The sequence below is a fragment of the Zophobas morio genome, unplaced genomic scaffold, assembly GCF_036711695.1.
Source record: "Zophobas morio isolate AGI-343-1 ecotype UQ-CSIRO unplaced genomic scaffold, CSIRO_AGI_Zmor_V1 ptg000044l, whole genome shotgun sequence".
Lineage (NCBI taxonomy): Eukaryota > Metazoa > Arthropoda > Insecta > Coleoptera > Tenebrionidae > Zophobas > Zophobas morio.
The window spans coordinates 8,981,647-9,002,987 of NW_026972149.1; the positions used below are offsets into that span (position 1 = coordinate 8,981,647).

The window sequence follows — 21,341 nt, forward strand, 5'->3', positions numbered from 1 at the left end:
CTTCAAAATTATAGACACAAGTAGCAGAAAATATTTTATTGACATGAAGTAGAAACGCATCGGCGATGCCTTTATAAAAATATATTATATCTGTTAATAAATAAAAATTTCCTATAATTGCACATGTGCTAAGATATAAGAGACGGTTGTATTTCTTCGGTAACGACAGGATGTACGTCCGATGAGTTAATACTGTTGTAGTTCGGAACGTTTTCATACCCTAAATGATCTGGAAAGAACTAAAGTAGCGTTTGCAGCTACGTAAAACCTTCAATACTAACCTACTCTCACTTTTTTTAATAACGATATCACAGCCAAAGCGCCAAGAATTGCGGAACCTCCGCAAACGTAAGTTAAAGTATCCCTGTAATAACTTTTATTCGTCGGATCTTTATGTCTGGAATAAAAAATTCACAAGTCGGAATCTAGTTATTTTACGACTATCGGTTGGCCATGCGGATAAAGCCCGCCTCACACTAGAATCGATACTCACAAATCTTGGATGATGACGACGGCGACGCCGTTGGCAAGTTTATCCGTAAAACTCATTATACCATACACAAACGCCCCGCTGTCCGTCTTATCGCCTATCAGGTCGGCGGTTATCCCCAAACTCGTGACAAGAGTGATGGAACCGCAGGCACCTACGAATGTATTTTTTACGGATTGATCGGGACTCTACGGGGACTTTACCAATCAAAACTGCGATTATGTGGATTTGGTACGCTTTCAATGGGTCCCCAGATCCCAATTTGATCCAAATGCAGGCGGAGATTCCCATTAAAACTCCAAGAATATACGACAGCTTTAATGATATGGAAATTAGATTATGGCCGAGTGACATTTTGAGTAACTAACCCTGCGCCCGAAACCCCGGTTCAATTTTTCTATTGTCATCGATGTTACGAAACTTCCTATGAACATTATGAGGGGGATAAGAGCCAGAGCGCTCGCCGTCATGTCCAAGGTTTCGTGGAGGTAGAGGGGGATGAAAACTTGCGTTAGATTTACGAACAGACGGGTGGACATGTACACGACCGCTACCTAAAGGCACATTTTATGTTCAAGGCCAAGCGCATTTTTTAAATTGGAATCCCTTGCATAAATATGGGCAAATCCCTCTAAACCGCTTATAAATGAGCTTCGCATCATCCTCAACATGCTTATGTCAAAAAGAGTGAAGCCATTTTTTACATGTGGATCTACTATTACTCCTGCCTCATCATAAATTGTTACTTTCGTTGAGCTGACTTTCAAACTGACTTAACCAACCTTATCTAGTGGAATTTTAAACAGGATTAATTTGGCAAAATTTTGAGATTGCGTCATCAAAACAAAAATTTCAGTTAGTGTTTATCCATCTACATAATATTCTTAAAATATCGAACAATAACAATCAGTCTAGTAGTTCGTTATTATCTGTCCAATAAAATCGAAAATAGAAATTTGTACTAATTAAACCAAGAGATCACGCGCATCTGAGTGTACAATATTAATCAGATCTAAAAAATGCGATAAAACCGTTATATCTTACATAATAGCAAATTGAATACTATGGAAAAAACAAATACGTTAAGAGACGTTTTCAAGGTCGGTAGTATCGTATGTATAAAATTCGAACTCTATTTTTTCCTTGAAAATTATCGCAAAAATGGCTCTATAAGACAAAACCCTTTCGGGCTATTATCGTTTTTTAAAATTCCAACATTTTCAAAAAATCGTTTTCGTGGAATTTTGAGATTTAAGGATTTTCCAGTTTTGAAAAAAACATTTTTTTCGATATTCAAGATTTATCTCAAAAGCGATTTCCAGGTTCAAAATAATTAAAAAAACACAAGAACAAAAAACAAATTTTTCTTCTAAATTAACTCCGTAAACGATATAACTGTTGACAGCCATAGAATCAATTTGGTTAGTGCCAAAATAACATTATTTTCTAACGTTAACACGATCAATAATCAACAAACTGCCAGTAATTTGTCTTTTTATATATTTTTTCTAATAAAAATTAGTCAAATTTTGGAATAGCGGCTGCAGTTTCAACTAAATTTATAAGGGGTCACATTTAAATCTTCAAAATTAAAAATCAAAATTTTTATAATCATGGACGCGAAAAATACTGCAGCATCAATAAAAAAAAATTCAGAAAAAAGAACTGAAACCATTGATTATTCAAAAAATTGTAAATATATAGTAATTCTTTTATATTTCTGCAAATAAAAAAAAATTCATAATGTATATTTATTAACATTTTTTTACTCTATTGATATTCCGTCTCTTTCTAACGGAACGAGATGTCCGATACAAGTTTTTTTTTTATAAAATCTTACCTGATAGACTTCCAAAGACATTAACAAATCCTTTATGGGTGTTCTTAACTGAGTGCCCCTGACATCATTTGTCGTCCCAAAAGCCCCCTCCTCTTTTACAAAAACATGAAAAATTACGGAAGCAACAATCCCAATAGCTAGACCCGTCCACACGACATGTTGAAACTTGTCTGCATCCCCTGGCCCTACTTTGGACTCAGCTCCGCTGTTTATGTGCAATATAGCCCAAGTTATAACATAGACTAGTAAATTAGAAACTACAGTAAAAGAATATCTGTAAGAAAAACAACAACAATAAAACAAAACTAAAAAATCTTGTAAACCTACCTTATGGCGGTTAACTTCGTTCTATCATGTTCATTTGGAGTCAACTCTGGTATTAAAGACAGATGCGAAATTTGAACTGAAGCCCATCCAAATTGAAATATAGTTATAAAAACACAGTAGTAAAAAATTTGTGCCCACTTATGGCTATCAGTACAATTTATGCAAGGCGCAAATATGAATGGAAACGTTGTTAGAACACATACAGTGCCTATTAAATGCCACGTTTTTCTCCTGCCATACCGACACAGCCAGAAATTATCTGTTTGATCCGAGTGGAATCCGACGAAAGGGGTGGACACGGCATCTGCTACCTAACACCAAATAAGCTTCAAAAATGACACAAAAAAATCATTACCTGTCCAACCAGCAACATAAACCCTGCCTCCCAGTTACTGAACTGTAAAACTAAATGAAAAAATACTAATAAGTACGTAAACCACATCGACGCGCACACATCGTTTAAGACATGCCCTACGCCGTAAGCCAACTGGAGTTTAAGGGGCAGCCTTCGATAAACTTCCGTGTACTCGTTACTGAGGAGGTGTTGACTGCTCACTTCCATTGTTGCAGTCGCTGAAATCAGAACTGATGTGTAAACAACAAAAATGCGGTTATCACTTATGCAAAAGTCACCAATAATTAGAACGACTCACAATCACAAGCACTTGGTTGGAATTCCAGGAAAACATGCGTAATTTCATTGTGATTGTAAGTGGCAATGACGCATCTCTACTTACTGATTTTTAGTAATCTGACACTTTTCACACACCCCTAACCGTTGCCAGACATTATCGAAACATTATATTTACTTAAACTAAAAAATAATAATATTTACAAGTGATGCATTCGCAGATGGGCAAAAGTCATCGTTGTTGACGTTTCCGTCAGTGCTGACGTTGCCAACCTGCGCGATAAAATCACTACGTACTTGAGATACTCTAATTTGTTACAAGTACACGACTGATTAAATTAAGGGTGCCGGTGGAGATTAAAATCAGCTGCTCTACGATAATAAAAAACATTTATTCTAGCATACAATTATTATTAGGCAGTTGATAAATATTGATACAAATCTTTCGTTACAAAAACAGAGTTTAACCCTTAATGGGGCCATTACTGCATGATACAGCCCAGAAACGTAATCTACGATATATCCACATATGGTACATTGAAATTATTTAGAGCCTAAGAAACATATCTTCACAATTCATGGGTCTTAGTAAATGCAAAATAAAGTAAATGGTGAATGATATATACAACACCAAGACCCACAAGCCGTTAAGCGAATGAAAGCTTAAAAACTATGTTCGATCCGGCTAAAGTGTCTGCCGAACCGATCTGTTGTTCAATTCCTATTGTATACAAACATTTTTCTTGAATTGCACAATACTTCATATTGCATAGATATACATACAATTAAAATATCAATCGAATATCAAATAAAATACTTTATAAATTACAACGTAAAATATCACTTGAATGAGATTAGCTAAACAAAATAAAAAATCGAGTGCAGGGTGGCATAGGCCATCAACATCCAGACTAGAAATTAGCTTGGCACACCCCAATTTGTCATGCAGCGCATCACACGAATTTCAGACTCAGTTTCACACACATTCTGGACAATATTTATATTGTACTAATCCAATTATAGTCAATTAGTAAAGCTGTTTGAAACTCCTCAATACCCAAGTTACTGTATAATACAAGTTCAATACTATCATAAAAATAATACAATGATAATAGGAACATTAATATTATCTGAGTAATGGACACAGTAGCCATTGCCACAATCTCGTTGATATTAGGAGGGCAACAAATTTTTGAACGGATGTAACACTTACTACCCTAGAAAAGACATTAATAACTGAACGTGGGGAATTACATTAAACACAGATCGATAAATAAAGGCTTACACACAAGCACTTGCTCAATTCCTCACATACTAATTTTATAAAATTTTCCATACAGCTACTTTTTCAATGAAACGTCACTACGATAATTGTAAAAATACAAATCACCACTGGTGTCACAAAAATTATTAATAAGGTATCACACAGTAATTATTAACATCTTTGGATCAAAAAGTTTAGTCATTTTAAATTCTAAATGTACTAGTAGTAACATCTTAAAATAATTTTTTGACACATCTCTACTGCAAATACATTAATTACAAAATCAAGGCCTCTCCAAATATAACAACAAATGATGGAATGCCAGAAAATTAGATTACTACAGCAAATTGTGCGTTTTTGGCATGTTATTATATTACTAAACCATTACAAAAGCCTCTTTGCCACAAAACAGGAATGGGTATTGATTTATCATCGTTTGTACAATATCTTCCAAATATGGCCTCATCTGCTCGAACCGCCCCATATCGCTAAACTCTATGGGCAACAACGTCGGCCACCAGCATATTGCCAAGTTCTTACTATCCATATTGTTCAATTTTGAATTCTCGGCCACCCTAAAACAACACACACCCTTGACACCAATCCAATCCACCCCAAAAACTTACTTCACAAAATGTTGAAACACAAACTTTAACACTTGGAAATTAACCTTGGGTAACTTTTCCAGCATACTGCGCAACGCAAGCAAACGACAACTTCTGTCAGTTTTAACCTCAACATTCCCCGTGGTTGTCGCCATCGGCTTCATTCTTGTTCCTGGAACTTGAAAACATCGAAAGTCGCAAACTACCACCAAACCGTGTGACACTACCTGCAATATCCTCCAACTCCGACATGACGTCCTCTTCAAATAATGGCGGCAATCTTTTTGATACGAAGTCTTTTAAAGCGGTAGCGACAGCGTTCACGGGGATGTCGAGCTCATGAATATCAACGTTTGGATCTAAAATGACTTACTAAGTAAAAACAAAATTGAAAATATATAAGTGTACCTTCGTCGAACTTCTGGAAAAGCAAATCTACATGTGCTCGATTTCCCGGCACTCTGTATATACCCTCAGATTCTAACCCCTCGCTCTCGATAAATTTGACACACTTCTCCAAGAAAATCGGTATAAAATTACTTTCGTTCTAAAATATTAAAATTTGATTAATAAAAAACGTAGCGGTGTTGGCTTCAGCAAACAAAGCATTCAGATTTGTCATTTGTCGTTTCACGAAATGTCAAATCTGTCACTTGTCACTAATAATAAGGTAAGATCCAGCTTTCGCACGCTGACCCCTTACTTGAATAAAATCTGATAATTTTGAAGGCGCCGAACCCAAAGATACGGCTTTCTGTTTGATCTTTTGCTGTTTTTTCTTATCTCTTTCTTTCTCCTTGTCTGCGACCTTTCGCAACTTTTCTTCTTTCAGCCGCCGTTGCTTCTCAATCTTGGAATCATCTTTAGCCTTTTGTTTCTCCCTTTTTCTGAGAAGCTTCTCTCGGTCGGATTCCTTCATTTTTGGCAACACCCCGAACTGGAGAAACGTGTTAATCGAGCGATTCCAAGACATAAGAAGCTTGAAATACTCACCATTGGCGAATTATTGTCTCTAGGCGATGAGACATCCAAACTAGATTCATCATCGTGTATAATACCGTAAGAATTGGGTTTTATAGAAAATAAATCTGGCGAATGTAATTGTATGTTTAAATTGTGAGTGTTATGCATATCTGATACTGGAACGCGTTTCTTCAAGCTGAAAGATCGCTTTTGGGAGAATCTATTGCGGCTGTCTGTAGTTCCCGTTCGTGCTTGCTCGGCATCGCTCCCTTCCGACGAGTCGGAATTTGATTCGCTTCCAACTGGAACACGTACCGTAAACCCGAGGCGCAGCCGAGTACGTGCATATACTCACCGTTGGCCTTGTCGGCGTCTAGTTCTACGTGTGGTGTTGAATGTACCGAAGGTAGGGTAAAGCCACCAAGCTGCGGCACTCTCGGGGGCTGTACTGGAATCGCAGTGCGCTTTTTGCGCTGTCTTTTGTGTGTTCCAGATTTTCGGTTAACTTTGGAGTAGACCTCGCTCGCCCGCTGCCTCCGCTCTAGACTACTCCACTCACTATCTGTATCAGAATACGCTAAAAAATTTATTACCAAAAAGCACTACACTCATTCTCACATGACTTACATGGTTGGCCTTTCTCCCGGCGCTGCCTCAGCTTTGATTTTCCACTAACTGCATCCTGTACTAGTGTGTACATGTATTCAGCATCTGGAGGGTACATGTTGTGAACCATATCTTTGACCTGCGCATATTCACATCCTAAATCAACTACCTCTGGTGTGGCTAAAGGAGCATTTCCAAAATTAGTATTGCGTATATCTTTGCCACTTACGTTCATCCTTGCTATAGCTTCCGTCACAACTGAATAATTTTTCAAGTTGAGTTTGCCCGGTTGCTGCAACACAAAGTCGGCGAGGTTAGCCCCTCACAATGCAGTCGCTTTGTGGTAAAACTGTCAACCTGACTAAATCAACCGAAATTATACTCCGTTTACCGAACAGATGGAGTTGGATATTCCCTCTTTTTGTTTAAACATATCGACAGTTTGACAAGTTTACAACTTTAGTATTTATATAATCAACTTACTTTCAACGTTTGCGAGATGCCTTTAGGCCTCGATTCCGACACAGTGACGTGTCGTCTTCCCGTAGTAAAAGCATGCTGCCCATAACTGTTCCAAGCGCTACCGGAAATCGAAACTGGCTGATCCCCCTCACCATCTATAAAACAAAAAAGTGGAAATTAACACCCAAAAAACTCACAGTGAGGGTCACACATTAGTTAGTAAATCACCTGAATCATGAGTTGCTAGTGACTCTCTTGATCCGCTAATGTCGGCTGCATGAAGTGATTACAAATTTCTCAATTGTTTTAGAAAATTATAGCAATACTTACATGTAATCTCGTCTAGGCTTGTCTGCGACGCCGACAACATTGGACCCCTCTTGGGAATGCGAGAAATTAAAGGGTGATCAGGGGGTGCTGGTTCCGGGGGCGTTGTTGGTGGGGGATACACCTGGAAGCCTAAAACCCAAAAAGTCAATTCCAGTCACCCAAAACCAGATTGGTATAACCTTGATGTAACAAGCGTTTTTTCGACGTTATATCACCGTTTTCGTTTCCGTACATGTAAATGTGAGAATACTTATCACTATGATCACTGGAACTCAGCCTTTCGTCGGGGCCGTTCAATTCATAATTTTCACTCCCGCTGCTATAAAAAAGCATTAAATAGTGAAAAAATACAGTCTGTCTAGCCCCAAAAAACTACTTAGCCCATCACAAACACAGCCAAAATACCCATACGTACCCATCGTTCAGTTTCAGCTGATAACTTTCGTGTCTAGGTGGCGGCAATGGATGCCCATGGCGCTGAGATCGAGGGTGTTCGAGGGTACCCTCGCCGCTATCATCTAAACCCGAAGGTTCCTCCATATGGAATGCTTGTTCAATTTCCGGCTTCTTCTCCCACACTTCTTTGAAAAATGGCGTAAAAAAGGCAGCTACAAATAAAAACGTGAAGAAAAATACACACACCTGTATATCGTGCAATGCATACTTTTCTGTTGACTCGATGATGAAGTCGTCATAAAATGCGCATGTAATCTATCCGCGGTTGCATTCCCTTCAGTAATCAATAGATGACTTAAGTCATTATTAAAGAATGCGTTTGCTCCGCCCGAATCAGTAACTGCCAAAATTTGGATTGGTAGATTCGGAATATTCATGGAAAATGCGCTACAAGACAACGATTAAACACAGAATTGTATAAGTAGATCGTTACTTTAATGTGGCTAACGACGCTTTTCTCTTCGTGGAATAGACTAAAATGAAACCGTGAACGAGTTCATCGCGGAATGCATTCGCCCCATGGAATGATGAAACTATTACTTCGACTTTTCGTTTCGAGTCGCCCAGAAATGTTTCTAAGATAATACTTCTTTCGGCCGATAAAAAGCAACATTGGTGTGATAAGAGCGGCGCTAGAACGTTTTCTATTGAGTATGAATCACCGCAGAACGTACACATAATAATTCTAGAAAAAAACACAATGATTGAAAGACATTTGAAAAAGGTCGTGTTTAACCTAATATCAGGTTCCACACACTCAATTACGGATTGATAAATATTTAAAAAACCTGCCCTATGGTGGATGCTCTGAACGAGTTGGTGTAATGCATCAGAAACTAACTGTTCTTCAGATATTTGGTCGAGACAAACATCCATGAAAGGACACTGTAAACTAAGAAAAAACGTCAAAATTATTACACATTATATAAAAAAATTTAATTTTCAAATTTCTATTTTTACGCATTTCAATTAAAATTCTCATAGTTGAATGATACTTAAAAAAAGTGGGTATCATTTCCGGTGAAACTGAAATTTTCAAGTTCAAATAAACAATGGATTATTTTGAAATTTAAATTCGATAGGTCGTACACGATCAACAATTTGGTACTGAAATTACTAAAGCACACTTACCTATCAGCTAAGCTTTGGCCTTCTTCTCTTAATTTTATCACATCTTTTTCTTCAATATACGAGTCTTGTAAAAACATTAAAACGATAGGTAAGCCTTGGAATGGAAGTTTGTCTTCCTGTTCTAAATTAGATAACAATGTCTTTTCTAAACTTTCTCGAATATATTCGAACGATTCTGCATTAGAATATACACAAAAACTTCCGTGTGGTACAAAATCCGCGGTTCTAAACGAATTATGAGGCAAACTAACATCTCCATTTATAATTCTATAATCCAAACTGTAAAACTGACAGTCTATTTCGTATTCATCGTCCTCACATTGAGCCTAAAAGAGAATTTGTAACCACCGAAAAAAAGTTTTCGTAACGTACTCTAATTTTAGCTGCCAAATTCTCAGCCAAGTTGTCTGCTCCAAGAATGAGTAGATGAAGCTGATTATTGTCTGAACTTATTAACCACTGGTTGCTGTGGTTCCAAGAAGAAGGTCTACAAAAAGAAACGAATAAAAATGTTCGAATGTGTACCCCAAGGAAGTACCTATGTGCCTTTGTTGCTAATATTCTTTCTATAAGGGCATCCATACAATTTGGAAAAGCGGGACAGTGCTCTCTAATTGGACAATGAATAAAACCTAAGTGCTGAAATAGCATAACTTTTCTATCTTGATCCAAACGATCCAACATCTTATATCTAAAGTGGGAATTTTTTAGTCACTCAATTACTCAATTTGTCAAACTTACCTAAAGTCGTCTTGTAAAACATCAATAATCTCTTTAATATCATCTTGAGTTATTGTTCCTGTTGGTGCAATACTTTTAAAATGATAGAACAAATCGGCGTGTTCCAGAAGAAGTTCCTGAAGTAAGTACCGATTGAAATCAAACGTGTCGTGATTGGTTGTTTGTAAATCTTACCTGAAAATTGTGTTTGGCGTTTTCTATGAGCTCCCTTTGGTGTGCATCATAGATCTGTTGACAGTCGTGCTCAGAAAGAGCCTCAAAACATTCTCTCCCCATGAACAAGACCCTAACCTCTGACAAATGTTTACCGGGAGTAACATAACCTGTATCTTCTAAGAGTTGCTTAAACTGCTTCTTCCACCTATAAATAAACAGCAAACTAACACATAGTAAAGTGTGAAGATAAATAAACACCTCACCTCTTTGGCATCCTTTATTAATGAGTGAGCAAAAAAAGAAATATAGCTATTAGTAATGTTGTTAAGCCTTAAATAAACAAAAACAAACAACAAAAGTTTACACAATAAAGCTTAGAACAAGAAACCAAGCCCCCAAAACCAAAATACAATAAATCATACTCTAAACGTTTTTGCTCCTGTTGCAGGACATTTATGTGGTTTTTGAAGACAGTTTCGGCATCGCTTATTTCTAAAACGTCAAACGGAATCCGAGTTTCTTCATTATCAGACTCTAGTTCGCACTCAGTCCATGGCATATCTTCTGGGCATTCATAAAAATATTGGCTAAAGTCTGGGTGCGTTTTCAGGTACTGCTGGATAGATGGCCAATCACTTAAAACGAGCTATTAATAAACCTTGAACGGCATTCAGGCAACAGTTACCTATCGGTTAAAGTATTGATATCAGGGACTAGTTCATGCAAGACGTCAGGCAACATTTCCATGTAGTGTGCAATCCGCTTGGCGAGTTGCTCGTCCTTCAGCTTTTTAATGTGCCTCCTGAATAGCCTCTGCGTTCCATCCAACCCGAATAACTGAACGAAATAAATCCACTCTTTATGCGAATTCAACTTTTTGACGGTGTGCGACCACAGCGCCCGACAATCCGTCACATGTAGCCTGATCAACCTCATGAAGGCCTCGCTGGCCACGTCCATCAACTCCTTCCTTGCTCTGGCAGCCTCGGTGTATGATATAACTTTCGCTCTAACTTTACTTCTATCGATAATTTGTGCCAGTAACATAAATGCTAAGTCGACGTTGACGTTATCGTGCGCTGACGTTTCCACCAACGGTATAGCACCTTTGTATTCTTTTCTCTGCAATAACTTATCGGCCTCCCGTACGAACAACTCGTTAGCGTCATCGTTCTTAGTAGTGACAAATACAATCGGTTTTTTTGTTTTAACTAAATTATTTAATATCGCTGCTACTATTTCTACTTGTTTTTCTAAAGATCTGCTTGGCACAATACTGACATCGAAAACACAGATAAAACCGTCTATGTTTAGTTTTCCATCAGGCAAGACTTTTTGTTCGTATTCTTTCTCTATACCTAGCTGGTTTTTACAGATGTACATGAGTTTCTCGGCGGAGGTGATCTTAGTTGCCGCGCATCGCTTTATATACGGCTCCATCTTACCACCTGCAAAATTTATCAACGTCAAATTACCCACTCTTCCATTTTTCACACTGTTTACCTTTGAAAGGTTGGAAAGATGCATCGTCTATAAATTCCGTTTGTTCTATTACGCTAAACTGGTAATCGATGCCTTCTTCTGATGTTTTGATCACCTCTCCCCAATATAAAAAATGATCATTATTGACAACTCGGCCGCTGAAGTCCGTCTAATGAATGCAAAAAAGTCTTAGTTTTCGTCACAGCGATTAGTAACAAGACAAGTTTGAAATGTTCATACAAAACGTCAAAAATAACTAGGTAATTATTTGTTGCAGCGTCCCCTATTCAAAATCAACACCTAGTGACAAAAAATGTTTGTACAGGTTATGGTGGCATTGGATTACGTCAAATTGCGGGCAGTTATACCACCCAAACTTTGACCAGCAACGCCAACTCTAATTCACTTTATTTTCGATGAATGAATATGGGTATTCAACCCTGAAGCTTACTGCGCCAGTTTTACACTATACAATACTTATTCGCTTTAATACTGGCAAAACATTGAATGAAAATCAGGGAAGGATTCGTACTACAGATACATATATTACCTACACAATCTTAAGAGAACGAGTTATTTTATTAGTGTGAATCAGGTTTTGAGCGAACCCAATTGACCATTAAAAAACTGATCATGCAGTACTTATAATTCAAAGATTATTTTGAGGTTAAGGTTTTTTTTCGTACAAAGATAAATGGACAAAACCTGTTCATTTGTGGCTCTTTTTCGACTTTTTTGTTTACTTTAGCAGCTTACGTAAACACTGTATAACTTTTGTGATGTTTATTTTAACACTTGGTGTAAAAAGTTTCTTATTAGCGGTAATAAAATGAATAAATAAATTTAATACAACGTGTTTTATGGCCCATGACAACATACACGATTTCGTAGAGAAATCACTTGTTTACGCCCACACAAATCTGTATTTTTGCCAAAATTTGGAAGCCGTATCTCAAAATATATATCAAAGTGGGATTTTTCTGGAAACCGTTTATAATCAACAATCAGTTGACTTTTTTATGTATTAATACAACATGAAATGCGATAACGAATTTTCCCATCACGAAACAGAGATTTTAATTTCAGACACACCTTGTTTATGATACAAATAAAACTTCTGATAGCCTTCGCAATATCAGTTTTCAACGACGTGATGAATGTGTTCACGTTACATGTGGTATAAATGTAGTAGTGTTCCCACTGAAAACGTTGAAATAGTTGGTGAGTACAACAAAAATCTAATATTACTCAAATGACATGCATAGAAATATTTTTCACTCTGCATAAAGTTGTATTTCATAATACTACTAGTGTACGAGAAATGGCAGTAAACACGGACATTCAAACGGATATATGACATTGTCGCTATTGTTCAAACAATTGCTTCTGAATACATATTTGACTACATCGTTGATTTTAAGCGTCCTGTCCCTAACTACAATAAATTACCAATGAATTACCATAAAACCATTTATCGCTGGCATTGTGATGTTTAAAGATCTAAATTGTGTGATGAAAATGTACAAATTACGTCTTGTTGTAACGATTTTGACACAAATTTAAAAATGGAGTGTCACCAACAAATCCTGAAGATGAATATGACGTCTCGCCAACTTAAACACGAAACAACCAACGCATTATTCCATTGTTTTGTTTGAATTTCGCCTACCAATGTCGCTGATGCAGAACTATTTATATTCAAAACAGCTAAGAAAATTATGAATCAGTTTTAATTGTGTTGATGTATGTGCATATTTTTAAATATGTTGTCAACACTGCTCCTTCTAACCTTACTTTTTTTTAAAAACAATAAATTTGATAAACAAAGGAAAGTAGAATTATATTCACACTGTGTTCTGTGTGGACATCAAAAACACGATCTGCTTACTTAAGAGAAAGTTAATTATTGAAATTTTACTTAAATTTAAGTAAATACGTTTTTCGGGTGGTGTTTTTCAGCGAAAGCTGAAAAAAAAGGGCACAAAATGCAAAATCCAGTCTGGCCAACTTGCAACACTTAAAAAATGCAAAATCAATCAAGGCAGCTGTGATGTGTCACCAATTCGTTCCAATGATCGTTTTCTAACCTACACTTCAATCAAGATGGTTAAATGTGAAAACACGTTACATTTTCGTTCCGCATGAACTATTATGGAAACAAAATTAGCTGTCACTGTGTACGTCGTCTGCACGAGCCACTATTGCTTCGAATGCCACTTTTCACAAATTTTGTCCACGTTTTTGGGAATTACCTGACTTAGCACAGAAATGTGGTCGACATTGTAATCATCCGCGTGAGATCGCATGAAGCGGTTACACAAACATGATTTTCCGACTCCTGCATGGCCTTTGTCTTTTTCCATGCCGGAGAGGCCCACAACGGCCACATTAATTGTACGAACTGTATCAGCTTTTCGAGCCATGTCGGTGGACTTGTATCAACTCCTATGTGTCATAACGTTGACGATAAATAGTCATTTGAATAATCTGAAAGTAAGCAAAGAGTGTCATTTAAAATTTTAACAAGTTTTTAATGATTTATTTATGTTAGAGACCGAGAGTTATTAATTCTTGTAGTAAGAGCGTGAAGTGACGTGAAATGTGTCAAGTTTTCCATTTTGCGTTTGATTGGGAAGTATGTGGGATTGTTAGATCGGATAATTGGGGGCCTAGGGTATGACACGCTGATGTTGAATCTCAATTGGGGCGATTATGACAACGCTGGCCTGCAAATAATAAGGTAATGTAGGTAACAATTGCTGGGACGGTTCTGGAGGTGTATGATGAATGTCAGGTTGACTTGGACCAGGTGCGAGACATGCTGGGGTCACCGCGACACACACTCACCTGAATATCTGAGATCAAGAAAATATATTTCCGTGCTGGTTTAAAGCTCATTTTAGTCGTAACATGTGAAAAACAAGATATGCCATACCATAATTGACCTGTCACAACTTAATTGCATCGAGATTCGCTCACTTGCGGCCGAAAGCTCGAGATTGTTGACTTTTTTCGAGATTGTTGTTTACGTGAGAATAGCACATTAGATAGTGATATCTATAACAAAATATAACACTGTCAAATTCACATAACAGCCGACCACCCACCGCCTTAGCGAGACGCCATTACAGTATTGGGGGGAATGGGAGGAGAGAGAACGCTCAATAGTGATAGCACAGGCTACTGGGATTATGGCGGGCATTCCTGGGTTCCATGTGCTCAAACGGCTCAAATTTACCTTATCTTAATTACGTGCAAATGACGATTAAACACCACACTGCGTCCTCTCACACGAAAAACCGCCACTGACTAACAATTCGCGGCCGCGGCGGACGGGCAAATGCCGTTTTTCAATAATAAATTTTCATAAAGTTTTTATTTATAGATATGGGGCCGTAAAAAAAGGGACTTTACACCGACCGTAACTCAAATTCGGGAACTAGGAGATAAGCACCGCTTAAATAAACCGTTAAAAAAAGGTTGCGTTTATAGTTTTTTTCTACTATAAAACGCGAGTGCTGCAAAAAATAAAACTAAATTATCAAAAAATTCAAAATAAATCGCGGCCAAACTGAGTGGCAAACCATAAAAGTCTGAATTTGCTGAAATTTACATACACATATAATAAAATAGCGCGAGCTGCGTTCGCTAGGTGCAACTCATCAACACTACTTTTTTCCCAAGCATAGCGTCAGACATAGCAGACTGTAGATATAATAAGACGTGTCAAAGAAAAATATTTCGTTTCAATTAAAAAAGCAAAAACCGTGAAAGTGTTAACATTGCGTTAATTGCCTAATTTACCATAGTTTTTGTTTGATATCAGTGAGAAAGAAAGACAAAAAGCACAAATGTATGTTTTTTAGAAAAAATGACAGTTTAATAATGCAGGAGTCGCCTTTAGTGCAACATAAATTTTATTTTGATGCCTTTGGGAGCTAAATGCATACTGAAGGTGGACATAATTTCAAAACCATATCATACGACCGTCGCCTTCTCATAAAACTGTGTCCCTACGTCCAGTATTCCCCAAATGATTATGCCGAGTAAACATTTATAAATTACGAATCGAGCTAAAACTTTCAATCAACTTAAAACGAGCCCAGCATTATAACAGGCATTTAAAAAAGTGCGTGATGTCATTACGATGCCGAATTTCCGTTGAGTAATAACGCGTGACATTATTTCCGAAATTTTTTCGCTGGTGCAGAAATAATCGTACACATCCATATCCCCAAGCATAAATTTACAAGTTGAAGCCTGGATCCTAGACGTAACGAAATTACAGAGAAATTTCCTCGCGTCGAGCATCTACGCTAACCACCATCTCTGCATTATTCAACACTGAATAATCATAATTTCATATGCACAACATGTGTGATAAATTTTTAATTGGGTTGTGATTAACCTCTTTTCTGAGAAAGTTACTGCGCTCGGAACCCAATTTTAGTCGTTGTTGCACATTTTTCTGTTTGCTGCAACCGAGAGCTCAGGGTATTGTTATACTCAATCAATCTTTCATGTACAAACAGTGGAATTGTTAATGAGCACACAGTTTGGAAAATTTATAATGAAATTCAGCTGTTCTCAATACACACTGTGTCCTGAAATGTTTACTGAAAAATGCCAATTAAAAGGTCAAGTGCTGGGCTCGTGGAAACCGAATAACGTGCTGGTCTTTGCCGCTAATTGCGACATTAACAAGCCGTCCGTTTGTCACTATTATTCGGGACATGAACTGTATAAGGTATTTCGCTTGCCCACTAACAATTTTCCAGTGTAGTTATGTCAACGTCACGCTGTTGTTCAGAGTGGGCTGGAAAATATGCATTTTGTTCGTTATGACTAAGTGAAACGTATTTCCCACATTTATAATCGCTCGGCTTCAAATTTCCAAAGCAGTTTAACTTACAAAATAACTTTTTTCTTCTCACAACGTAAACAACTTGTCAAACAACAAGAGTGGCGTGATTTATTCACAAATTCACAACTATAACAAAGCTTGTAAAGGTTAACGATGTAAAAATCAATGATTTAGGTTTCCTCCAGATTGATTATTATATTCTCCAAGATCTCACAGACGGAGCTAAGGCAGTAAAGTAATTTAATGACGGATAATAACCACGTCTGAGAAGATTTATGGGTCGATCCAAGTACGTCCACGTTGATGTTTATAATTTTCATAATTTGCTATATTACTTTGTTGTTATAAACTGCTTTGGACTTAAACGGGTACCCAAACCTATCAAATTTTGTTTTTTGTGTTTTACCTCTTAAGTCTACCAAGCCAGACAGGTGGTTGGTCAAATTTTCTGGTGATCGCTGTTGCCAACTCTACACATTGTAGTATAGTGGGTTGCATACCCACTAGAAACTTTGTAATTTTTAGTAGTTACGTATCTCCTATCTTGTCTATTTAATTGTTAGGATAAATAAAACGAGTATTATGGTCATACCGATCTTTATTAGCCATTATTGCCAACTATAAAGAATTTTATTACAGTTGCTATGTGCAAACCCTTTAAAATGCGTGACTCAGCACGGACGGAACTTCTCGATTTTTCAAGGATAAATAATAAAATAATTGCACTTATAAAGTCCCTCATGTCATCGCTAAAATTGCATAATACGCAGCTCTGTACTAGTGTGTAGGGGAACTAGATTTGTTACCTAATTTTCCCTCTAGTTTCGTTAATAACCGCGCAAGTGTAATTTGGTTCTCTGGAATGAGAACTGGATCATATAAATCTTGGTAAATGTGGCGAAAGTAGTATCCAGTGGGTACTAATTACATAATTATATCTTAATTGCTGTTTTTATCTTTGATAAATATGGAATTTTATTATGATGATTATTAAATTTCTTGTTTAACAACTTCGCTGGGGTTAAGCGATATCGCCTCGGTATAAATAGCGTCTGAAATATTTGTGTCAAAAATTGTAAAAACCGTGCGACCCGATAGATCTATCTCTAGTCAGCATTTAGAAATCTTTGCAACACAGTTGCCCACAAGGAAACCGTTGCGAAAGAATTCCTAGTGCATTTTACGAGAGCAACGATGCCAGCGATAGACTGTAAACGTGTCGTTTGATAAAGCGCCATCTCGCGGTACCTTATTGATCCACGAGTTTTTTTCAAAACTTTGATCAGATTGATTAAATACGATAATTCCTATCCAAGCTGATCAATGCGCATGCTTTCGGAGCTTTTTCAGTCGTCACGACGCGTCGCCGCTTTCGGCGCCGGCTATTATCAGAGAGGAGAAACTCGATAACCTTGAAGTAGAAAAGAATGTAGAGAAAGTGGAAAAGTTTCTACATTTCTATAACTAAAAATTTAGAATCGCACTGTACAGTTACGTAATTGTTATCTGGTCCAGCTTCCAATAGCGTCAATGTACGTAACGTAGCGAGGTCCGCATTGGCTGTCCCTCAAGGTGTGTGCACGCCTGCCATTTAACCACTTGTTGATTGCATGCTGGTGCCAAGTGAACGGGTTAGTTCGGCAGACCGGTCTTTCTTCGATGTCCTCTGATACAATGGCAAATCAATACCACAAGCTTGAAGCCAAAGCTGTCCAAGAGCTGAAGGACATCGCTAACAAGATCCGCATCCATTCTATCAGTTCCACGCAAACGGCAAAGTCAGGGTGAGTCTGGAAACAAGCAATTAACATTAATTAATCTACGATTGCGCGGTAACTCGTCGTGGCGCGAATGCATTAGATTCGAAAATCTGCCCATGACCCAACACTTTTTTCCACCGATTGTTTTTGTGTAGATGGAGATAAGTCTGCCCCAACCGATAGCTACTTCGCTGATAACTTCAGGTTATTTAAGCGACTGCGTTCTCACGTTCTTTCTTAGTTGTTGTTCAGTGGTCATTCCAATTTATTCAAAATGCCGGCGCAGCTTAGTCAAGCAGACATCAGACTTTTAGCAGATATAGCCAACAGAATCAGAATACATAGTGTCAATTCCACAGCCGCTTGCAACTCGGGGTAAGTGCTACCCCAAAAAAGGGTCACCGAATTTCTAACACTAGGGGTACTAGCAATTACGATAGTTCGCTATAATATCTAACACGTAGTTCCAGTGATTATAACATAGAGCAGTTAGAATAATCGACCTCTATTTGACTTATTTGTTATTCACATTATAACATTGGTGTACTAATAAGAAGCGCGCCCGATCGCTGGAAAAGTTGTATCAGTTTTTCGTACTGGTGCTACCGTTCTCCGAAATGTCATCAAGAGTATGTCACTCCGTTTCAAGATCAAATCCAACATAAATATCAATTTATCGTGATCTTTCATGACCCAGCATTTCATAATCGCAATTATCAGCTTATTATATAATATTTTAGTAAACATATAAATATAATATTTTTGTTTTATATTTAACTAAAAAAAAAAAATCAATAAACATCTGTGGTATTTTCCATAGTGACGTTCTTCTTCGTATAATTACAAGTAATTTTAATCGCTGCATTACACATCAGTTTTTGATGTACATATCGGTTTGTGGTTACATCTATCAATTTGCATACAATACCACGATAACTTATCAAACCAGGAACATTACCGCGATTTGGACCGATTTAAACACCACCCATCACAAAAAGTGGGTGCAATCGTCACAATTCAAGCATTTTTCATTTCAACTGATAAGCAATGCAAACAATACACAATCTATTTAGGCCTTCAACTACGATTAGTGTGATATTTGCAAACTTTAATTTTATTTTAGACATCCGACGTCATGTTCGTCCATCGCCGAAATCCTCTCGGTTCTTTTCTTCAACACCATGCGCTACAAAGTTTCCGCACCTAAAGATGCTTCCAGCGATAGATTCGTGCTTTCCAAGGGTCATGCAGCCCCAGCTTTGTACGCGGCATGGGCCGAAGCCGGTCTTTTCCCAGTCGCCGATCTGCAAAACCTTCGAAAACTGGGTTCCGACTTGGAGGGACATCCCACCCCTCGTTTGAATTTCGTTGACGTCGGCACCGGTTCTCTTGGACAGGGTTTGGCCATTGCTGGTGGAATGGCTTTCGTAGGTAAAAACTACGACAAAGCTAACTACAGGTGCGCGGTTCATTCGGCTTGATCGTCAATTTATGTTGTTATTTCCCGCAGGGTATATTGTCTCGTTGGAGATGGCGAAAGCGCCGAGGGTTCAATCTGGGAGTCCATCCATTTTGCTAGCTACTACAAACTTGATAATCTCTGTGTGATTTTTGACGTAAACCGTCTTGGGCAATCGGAACCCACTTCTCTGGGTCACGATATCGATACATACCGCAAACGCTTGGAGGCGTTCGGGTTTAATGCAGTGGCTGTCGACGGGCATGACGTCGAGGAGCTAGTGAAAGCCTTCCATGTTGCAGCCAGCACCAAAGGCAAGCCCACTGCAATCATCGCGAAGACTTACAAAGGGAAGAACTTCCCGAAAATCGAAGATCTGGAAAATTGGCATGGCAAGCCTTTGGGGGATCAAGCGGAAAGAGTGCTTCAACATCTGAAATCTTTAGTCAAGAACACAGGACCGTTGCAGATCCATCCACAGAAACCTTTGGTGGATGACGCTCCTGTTGTTGACATTACCAACATCAAACTGTCTTCAGCACCGTCGTACAAAATCGGCGATAGCCTTGCTACGAGAGTAGCATACGGTACTGCTTTGGTTAAAATCGCACAGAATAACCCAAGAGTGATTGCTCTTGATGGTGATATGAAAAATTCAACTTATTCTGAAGCGTTGAAAAAGTTCGATGCAACGAGATACATCGAGTGCTTCATTGCTGAACAAAATCTCGTAGGTGTTGCTATTGGTGCTACTTGCAGGGATCGCACAGTTGCGTTTGTTTCCACATTCGCAACTTTCCTAACTAGAGCTTATGACCAGGTACGACCTTCTTAATATTGTGGTACTTTCTAACTGGAATTTTCAGATTCGTATGGGTGCTATTTCTCAAACCAACGTTAATTTCGTTGGTTCTCACTGCGGTGTGAGTATTGGTGAGGATGGACCTAGTCAGATGGGTCTTGAAGACATCGCCATGTTCCGTACTATCCCCGGAAGTACCGTATTTTACCCCGCTGATGCTGTTTCTGTAGAACGCGCGGTTGAATTAGCAGCCAATACTAAAGGAATCACCTTCATTAGAACAAATCGTCCAGCGACGGCTGTCATCTATCCCAACAATCAAGTATTCGAGGTAAGAACGTTTCTGAGAAGTGGAGCCAAAGCCGAAAGGGCCAATACATAATATACACAAATATTTCCTTTTACAGATCGGAAAAGCCCACGTCGTGAAGAAGTCCGGCAACGATCAAATTCTCGTGATTGGTGGCGGCGTTACTCTTCACGAATCCATCAGCGCGGCCACCGAATTGGCCAAATCGGGTGTTGGCGTGAGGGTTTTGGATCTCTTCACTGTCAAACCCCTTGACAAGGAAGCTATCATCAAAAACGCTAAAGAATGCGGAGGAAGAATCCTCGTGGTGGAAGAACACTACTACGAAGGCGGTATCGGTGAAGCTGTAACTGCTGCCGTTTCAGAAGAACGCGATATTATTGTGAAGCACATCGCAGTTCCCAGGGTTCCGCGTTCCGGAACTCCTACTGCTCTTCTCGACTATTATGGCCTTAACTCCAAACACATTGTCAATTACGTGCAAGACACCTTGAAATTGTAGTTTGTTAACAATTTTAAATTTGACATTCCATATATTTGTAAATGGAGCTTGGGTTGTAAACATTCCATTTGTAATTTGAAATTTTTAATAAATATTTTTCAAAAAATGTTGGGATTTTGATTGATTTGGGTCGGGGTTGTGGTTGTAGCACTGTTTGCTG

At 38.2% G+C, this 21,341-nt stretch overlaps 3 protein-coding genes across 12 annotated transcripts; 1 reads left to right on the forward strand and 2 right to left on the reverse strand.

Moving 5' to 3' along the window:
* Nucleotides 1-21: 21 nt before the first annotated feature.
* LOC135141507 (major facilitator superfamily domain-containing protein 12-like) lies at nucleotides 22-3,552 on the reverse strand. Of its 2 annotated transcripts, none has more exons than XM_064072658.1 (9): nucleotides 3,395-3,552; nucleotides 3,013-3,230; nucleotides 2,658-2,968; nucleotides 2,331-2,604; nucleotides 859-1,044; nucleotides 694-805; nucleotides 494-644; nucleotides 282-397; nucleotides 22-229 (listed from the first exon to the last, which is right to left on the reverse strand). In XM_064072658.1, exons 2-9 carry the CDS (start codon nucleotides 3,217-3,219, stop codon nucleotides 129-131), a joined length of 1,458 nt encoding a protein of 485 aa, XP_063928728.1. In that variant the 5' UTR covers nucleotides 3,220-3,230; nucleotides 3,395-3,552; the 3' UTR covers nucleotides 22-128. The 2 variants fall into 2 exon arrangements, with proteins under 2 accessions (XP_063928728.1, XP_063928730.1); XM_064072660.1 differs by having other exon boundaries at nucleotides 22-239.
* Nucleotides 3,553-3,661: 109 nt separating this feature from the next.
* Nucleotides 3,662-14,819, reverse strand: LOC135141548 (rho GTPase-activating protein 190). 7 transcript variants are annotated; one of them, XM_064072751.1, is made up of 28 exons: nucleotides 14,723-14,819; nucleotides 14,332-14,541; nucleotides 13,737-13,971; nucleotides 11,506-11,653; nucleotides 10,688-11,450; nucleotides 10,425-10,637; nucleotides 10,266-10,277; nucleotides 10,021-10,207; nucleotides 9,847-9,962; nucleotides 9,644-9,796; nucleotides 9,478-9,592; nucleotides 9,106-9,431; nucleotides 8,711-8,866; nucleotides 8,408-8,659; nucleotides 8,183-8,361; nucleotides 7,934-8,126; nucleotides 7,698-7,837; nucleotides 7,519-7,647; nucleotides 7,417-7,461; nucleotides 7,210-7,343; nucleotides 6,748-7,018; nucleotides 6,476-6,697; nucleotides 6,151-6,422; nucleotides 5,861-6,094; nucleotides 5,566-5,704; nucleotides 5,385-5,516; nucleotides 5,179-5,335; nucleotides 3,662-5,127 (listed from the first exon to the last, which is right to left on the reverse strand). In XM_064072751.1, the coding sequence occupies exons 3-28, from the start codon at nucleotides 13,905-13,907 to the stop codon at nucleotides 4,929-4,931; spliced, it is 5,058 nt and encodes a 1,685-aa protein (XP_063928821.1). In that variant the 5' UTR covers nucleotides 13,908-13,971; nucleotides 14,332-14,541; nucleotides 14,723-14,819; the 3' UTR covers nucleotides 3,662-4,928. The 7 variants fall into 7 exon arrangements, with proteins under 7 accessions (XP_063928821.1, XP_063928820.1, XP_063928826.1 ...); XM_064072750.1 differs by lacking the exon at nucleotides 14,723-14,819 and adding an exon at nucleotides 14,592-14,693; XM_064072756.1 differs by lacking the exon at nucleotides 14,723-14,819 and having other exon boundaries at nucleotides 6,748-6,865; nucleotides 6,956-7,018; nucleotides 14,332-14,688.
* LOC135141549 (transketolase-like protein 2) lies at nucleotides 12,611-21,273 on the forward strand. 3 transcript variants are annotated; one of them, XM_064072757.1, is made up of 6 exons: nucleotides 12,611-12,705; nucleotides 17,864-18,132; nucleotides 19,232-19,567; nucleotides 19,619-20,387; nucleotides 20,434-20,700; nucleotides 20,777-21,273. In XM_064072757.1, exons 2-6 carry the CDS (start codon nucleotides 18,008-18,010, stop codon nucleotides 21,179-21,181), a joined length of 1,902 nt encoding a protein of 633 aa, XP_063928827.1. In that variant the 5' UTR covers nucleotides 12,611-12,705; nucleotides 17,864-18,007; the 3' UTR covers nucleotides 21,182-21,273. The 3 variants fall into 3 exon arrangements, with proteins under 3 accessions (XP_063928827.1, XP_063928828.1, XP_063928829.1); XM_064072758.1 differs by lacking the exon at nucleotides 12,611-12,705 and having other exon boundaries at nucleotides 17,783-18,132; XM_064072759.1 differs by lacking the exons at nucleotides 12,611-12,705; nucleotides 17,864-18,132 and adding an exon at nucleotides 18,272-18,483.
* Nucleotides 21,274-21,341: the final 68 nt, after the last annotated feature.

Excerpts from the sequence above, each read along its gene's own strand:
- LOC135141507 (XM_064072658.1), bottom strand. The coding sequence starts at position 3,219 with ATGGAAGTGAGCAGTCAACACCTCCTCAGTAACGAGTACACGGAAGTT. Across the intron at positions 2,969-3,012 it reads TTATGTTGCTGGTTGGACAG|GTAGCAGATGCCGTGTCCAC; the intron begins GTAATGATTTTT and ends ATTTGGTGTTAG. Across the intron at positions 2,605-2,657 it reads ACGAAGTTAACCGCCATAAG|ATATTCTTTTACTGTAGTTT; the intron begins GTAGGTTTACAA and ends TTTTTCTTACAG.
- LOC135141548 (XM_064072751.1), bottom strand. The coding sequence starts at position 13,907 with ATGGCTCGAAAAGCTGATACAGTTCGTACAATTAATGTGGCCGTTGTG. Across the intron at positions 9,593-9,643 it reads TTAGCAACAAAGGCACATAG|ACCTTCTTCTTGGAACCACA; the intron begins GTACTTCCTTGG and ends TTCTTTTTGTAG. Across the intron at positions 6,095-6,150 it reads GAGACAATAATTCGCCAATG|TTCGGGGTGTTGCCAAAAAT; the intron begins GTGAGTATTTCA and ends ACGTTTCTCCAG.
- LOC135141549 (XM_064072757.1), top strand. The coding sequence starts at position 18,008 with ATGTCCTCTGATACAATGGCAAATCAATACCACAAGCTTGAAGCCAAA. Across the intron at positions 19,568-19,618 it reads TACGACAAAGCTAACTACAG|GGTATATTGTCTCGTTGGAG; the intron begins GTGCGCGGTTCA and ends TATTTCCCGCAG. Across the intron at positions 20,701-20,776 it reads CCAACAATCAAGTATTCGAG|ATCGGAAAAGCCCACGTCGT; the intron begins GTAAGAACGTTT and ends TTCCTTTTACAG.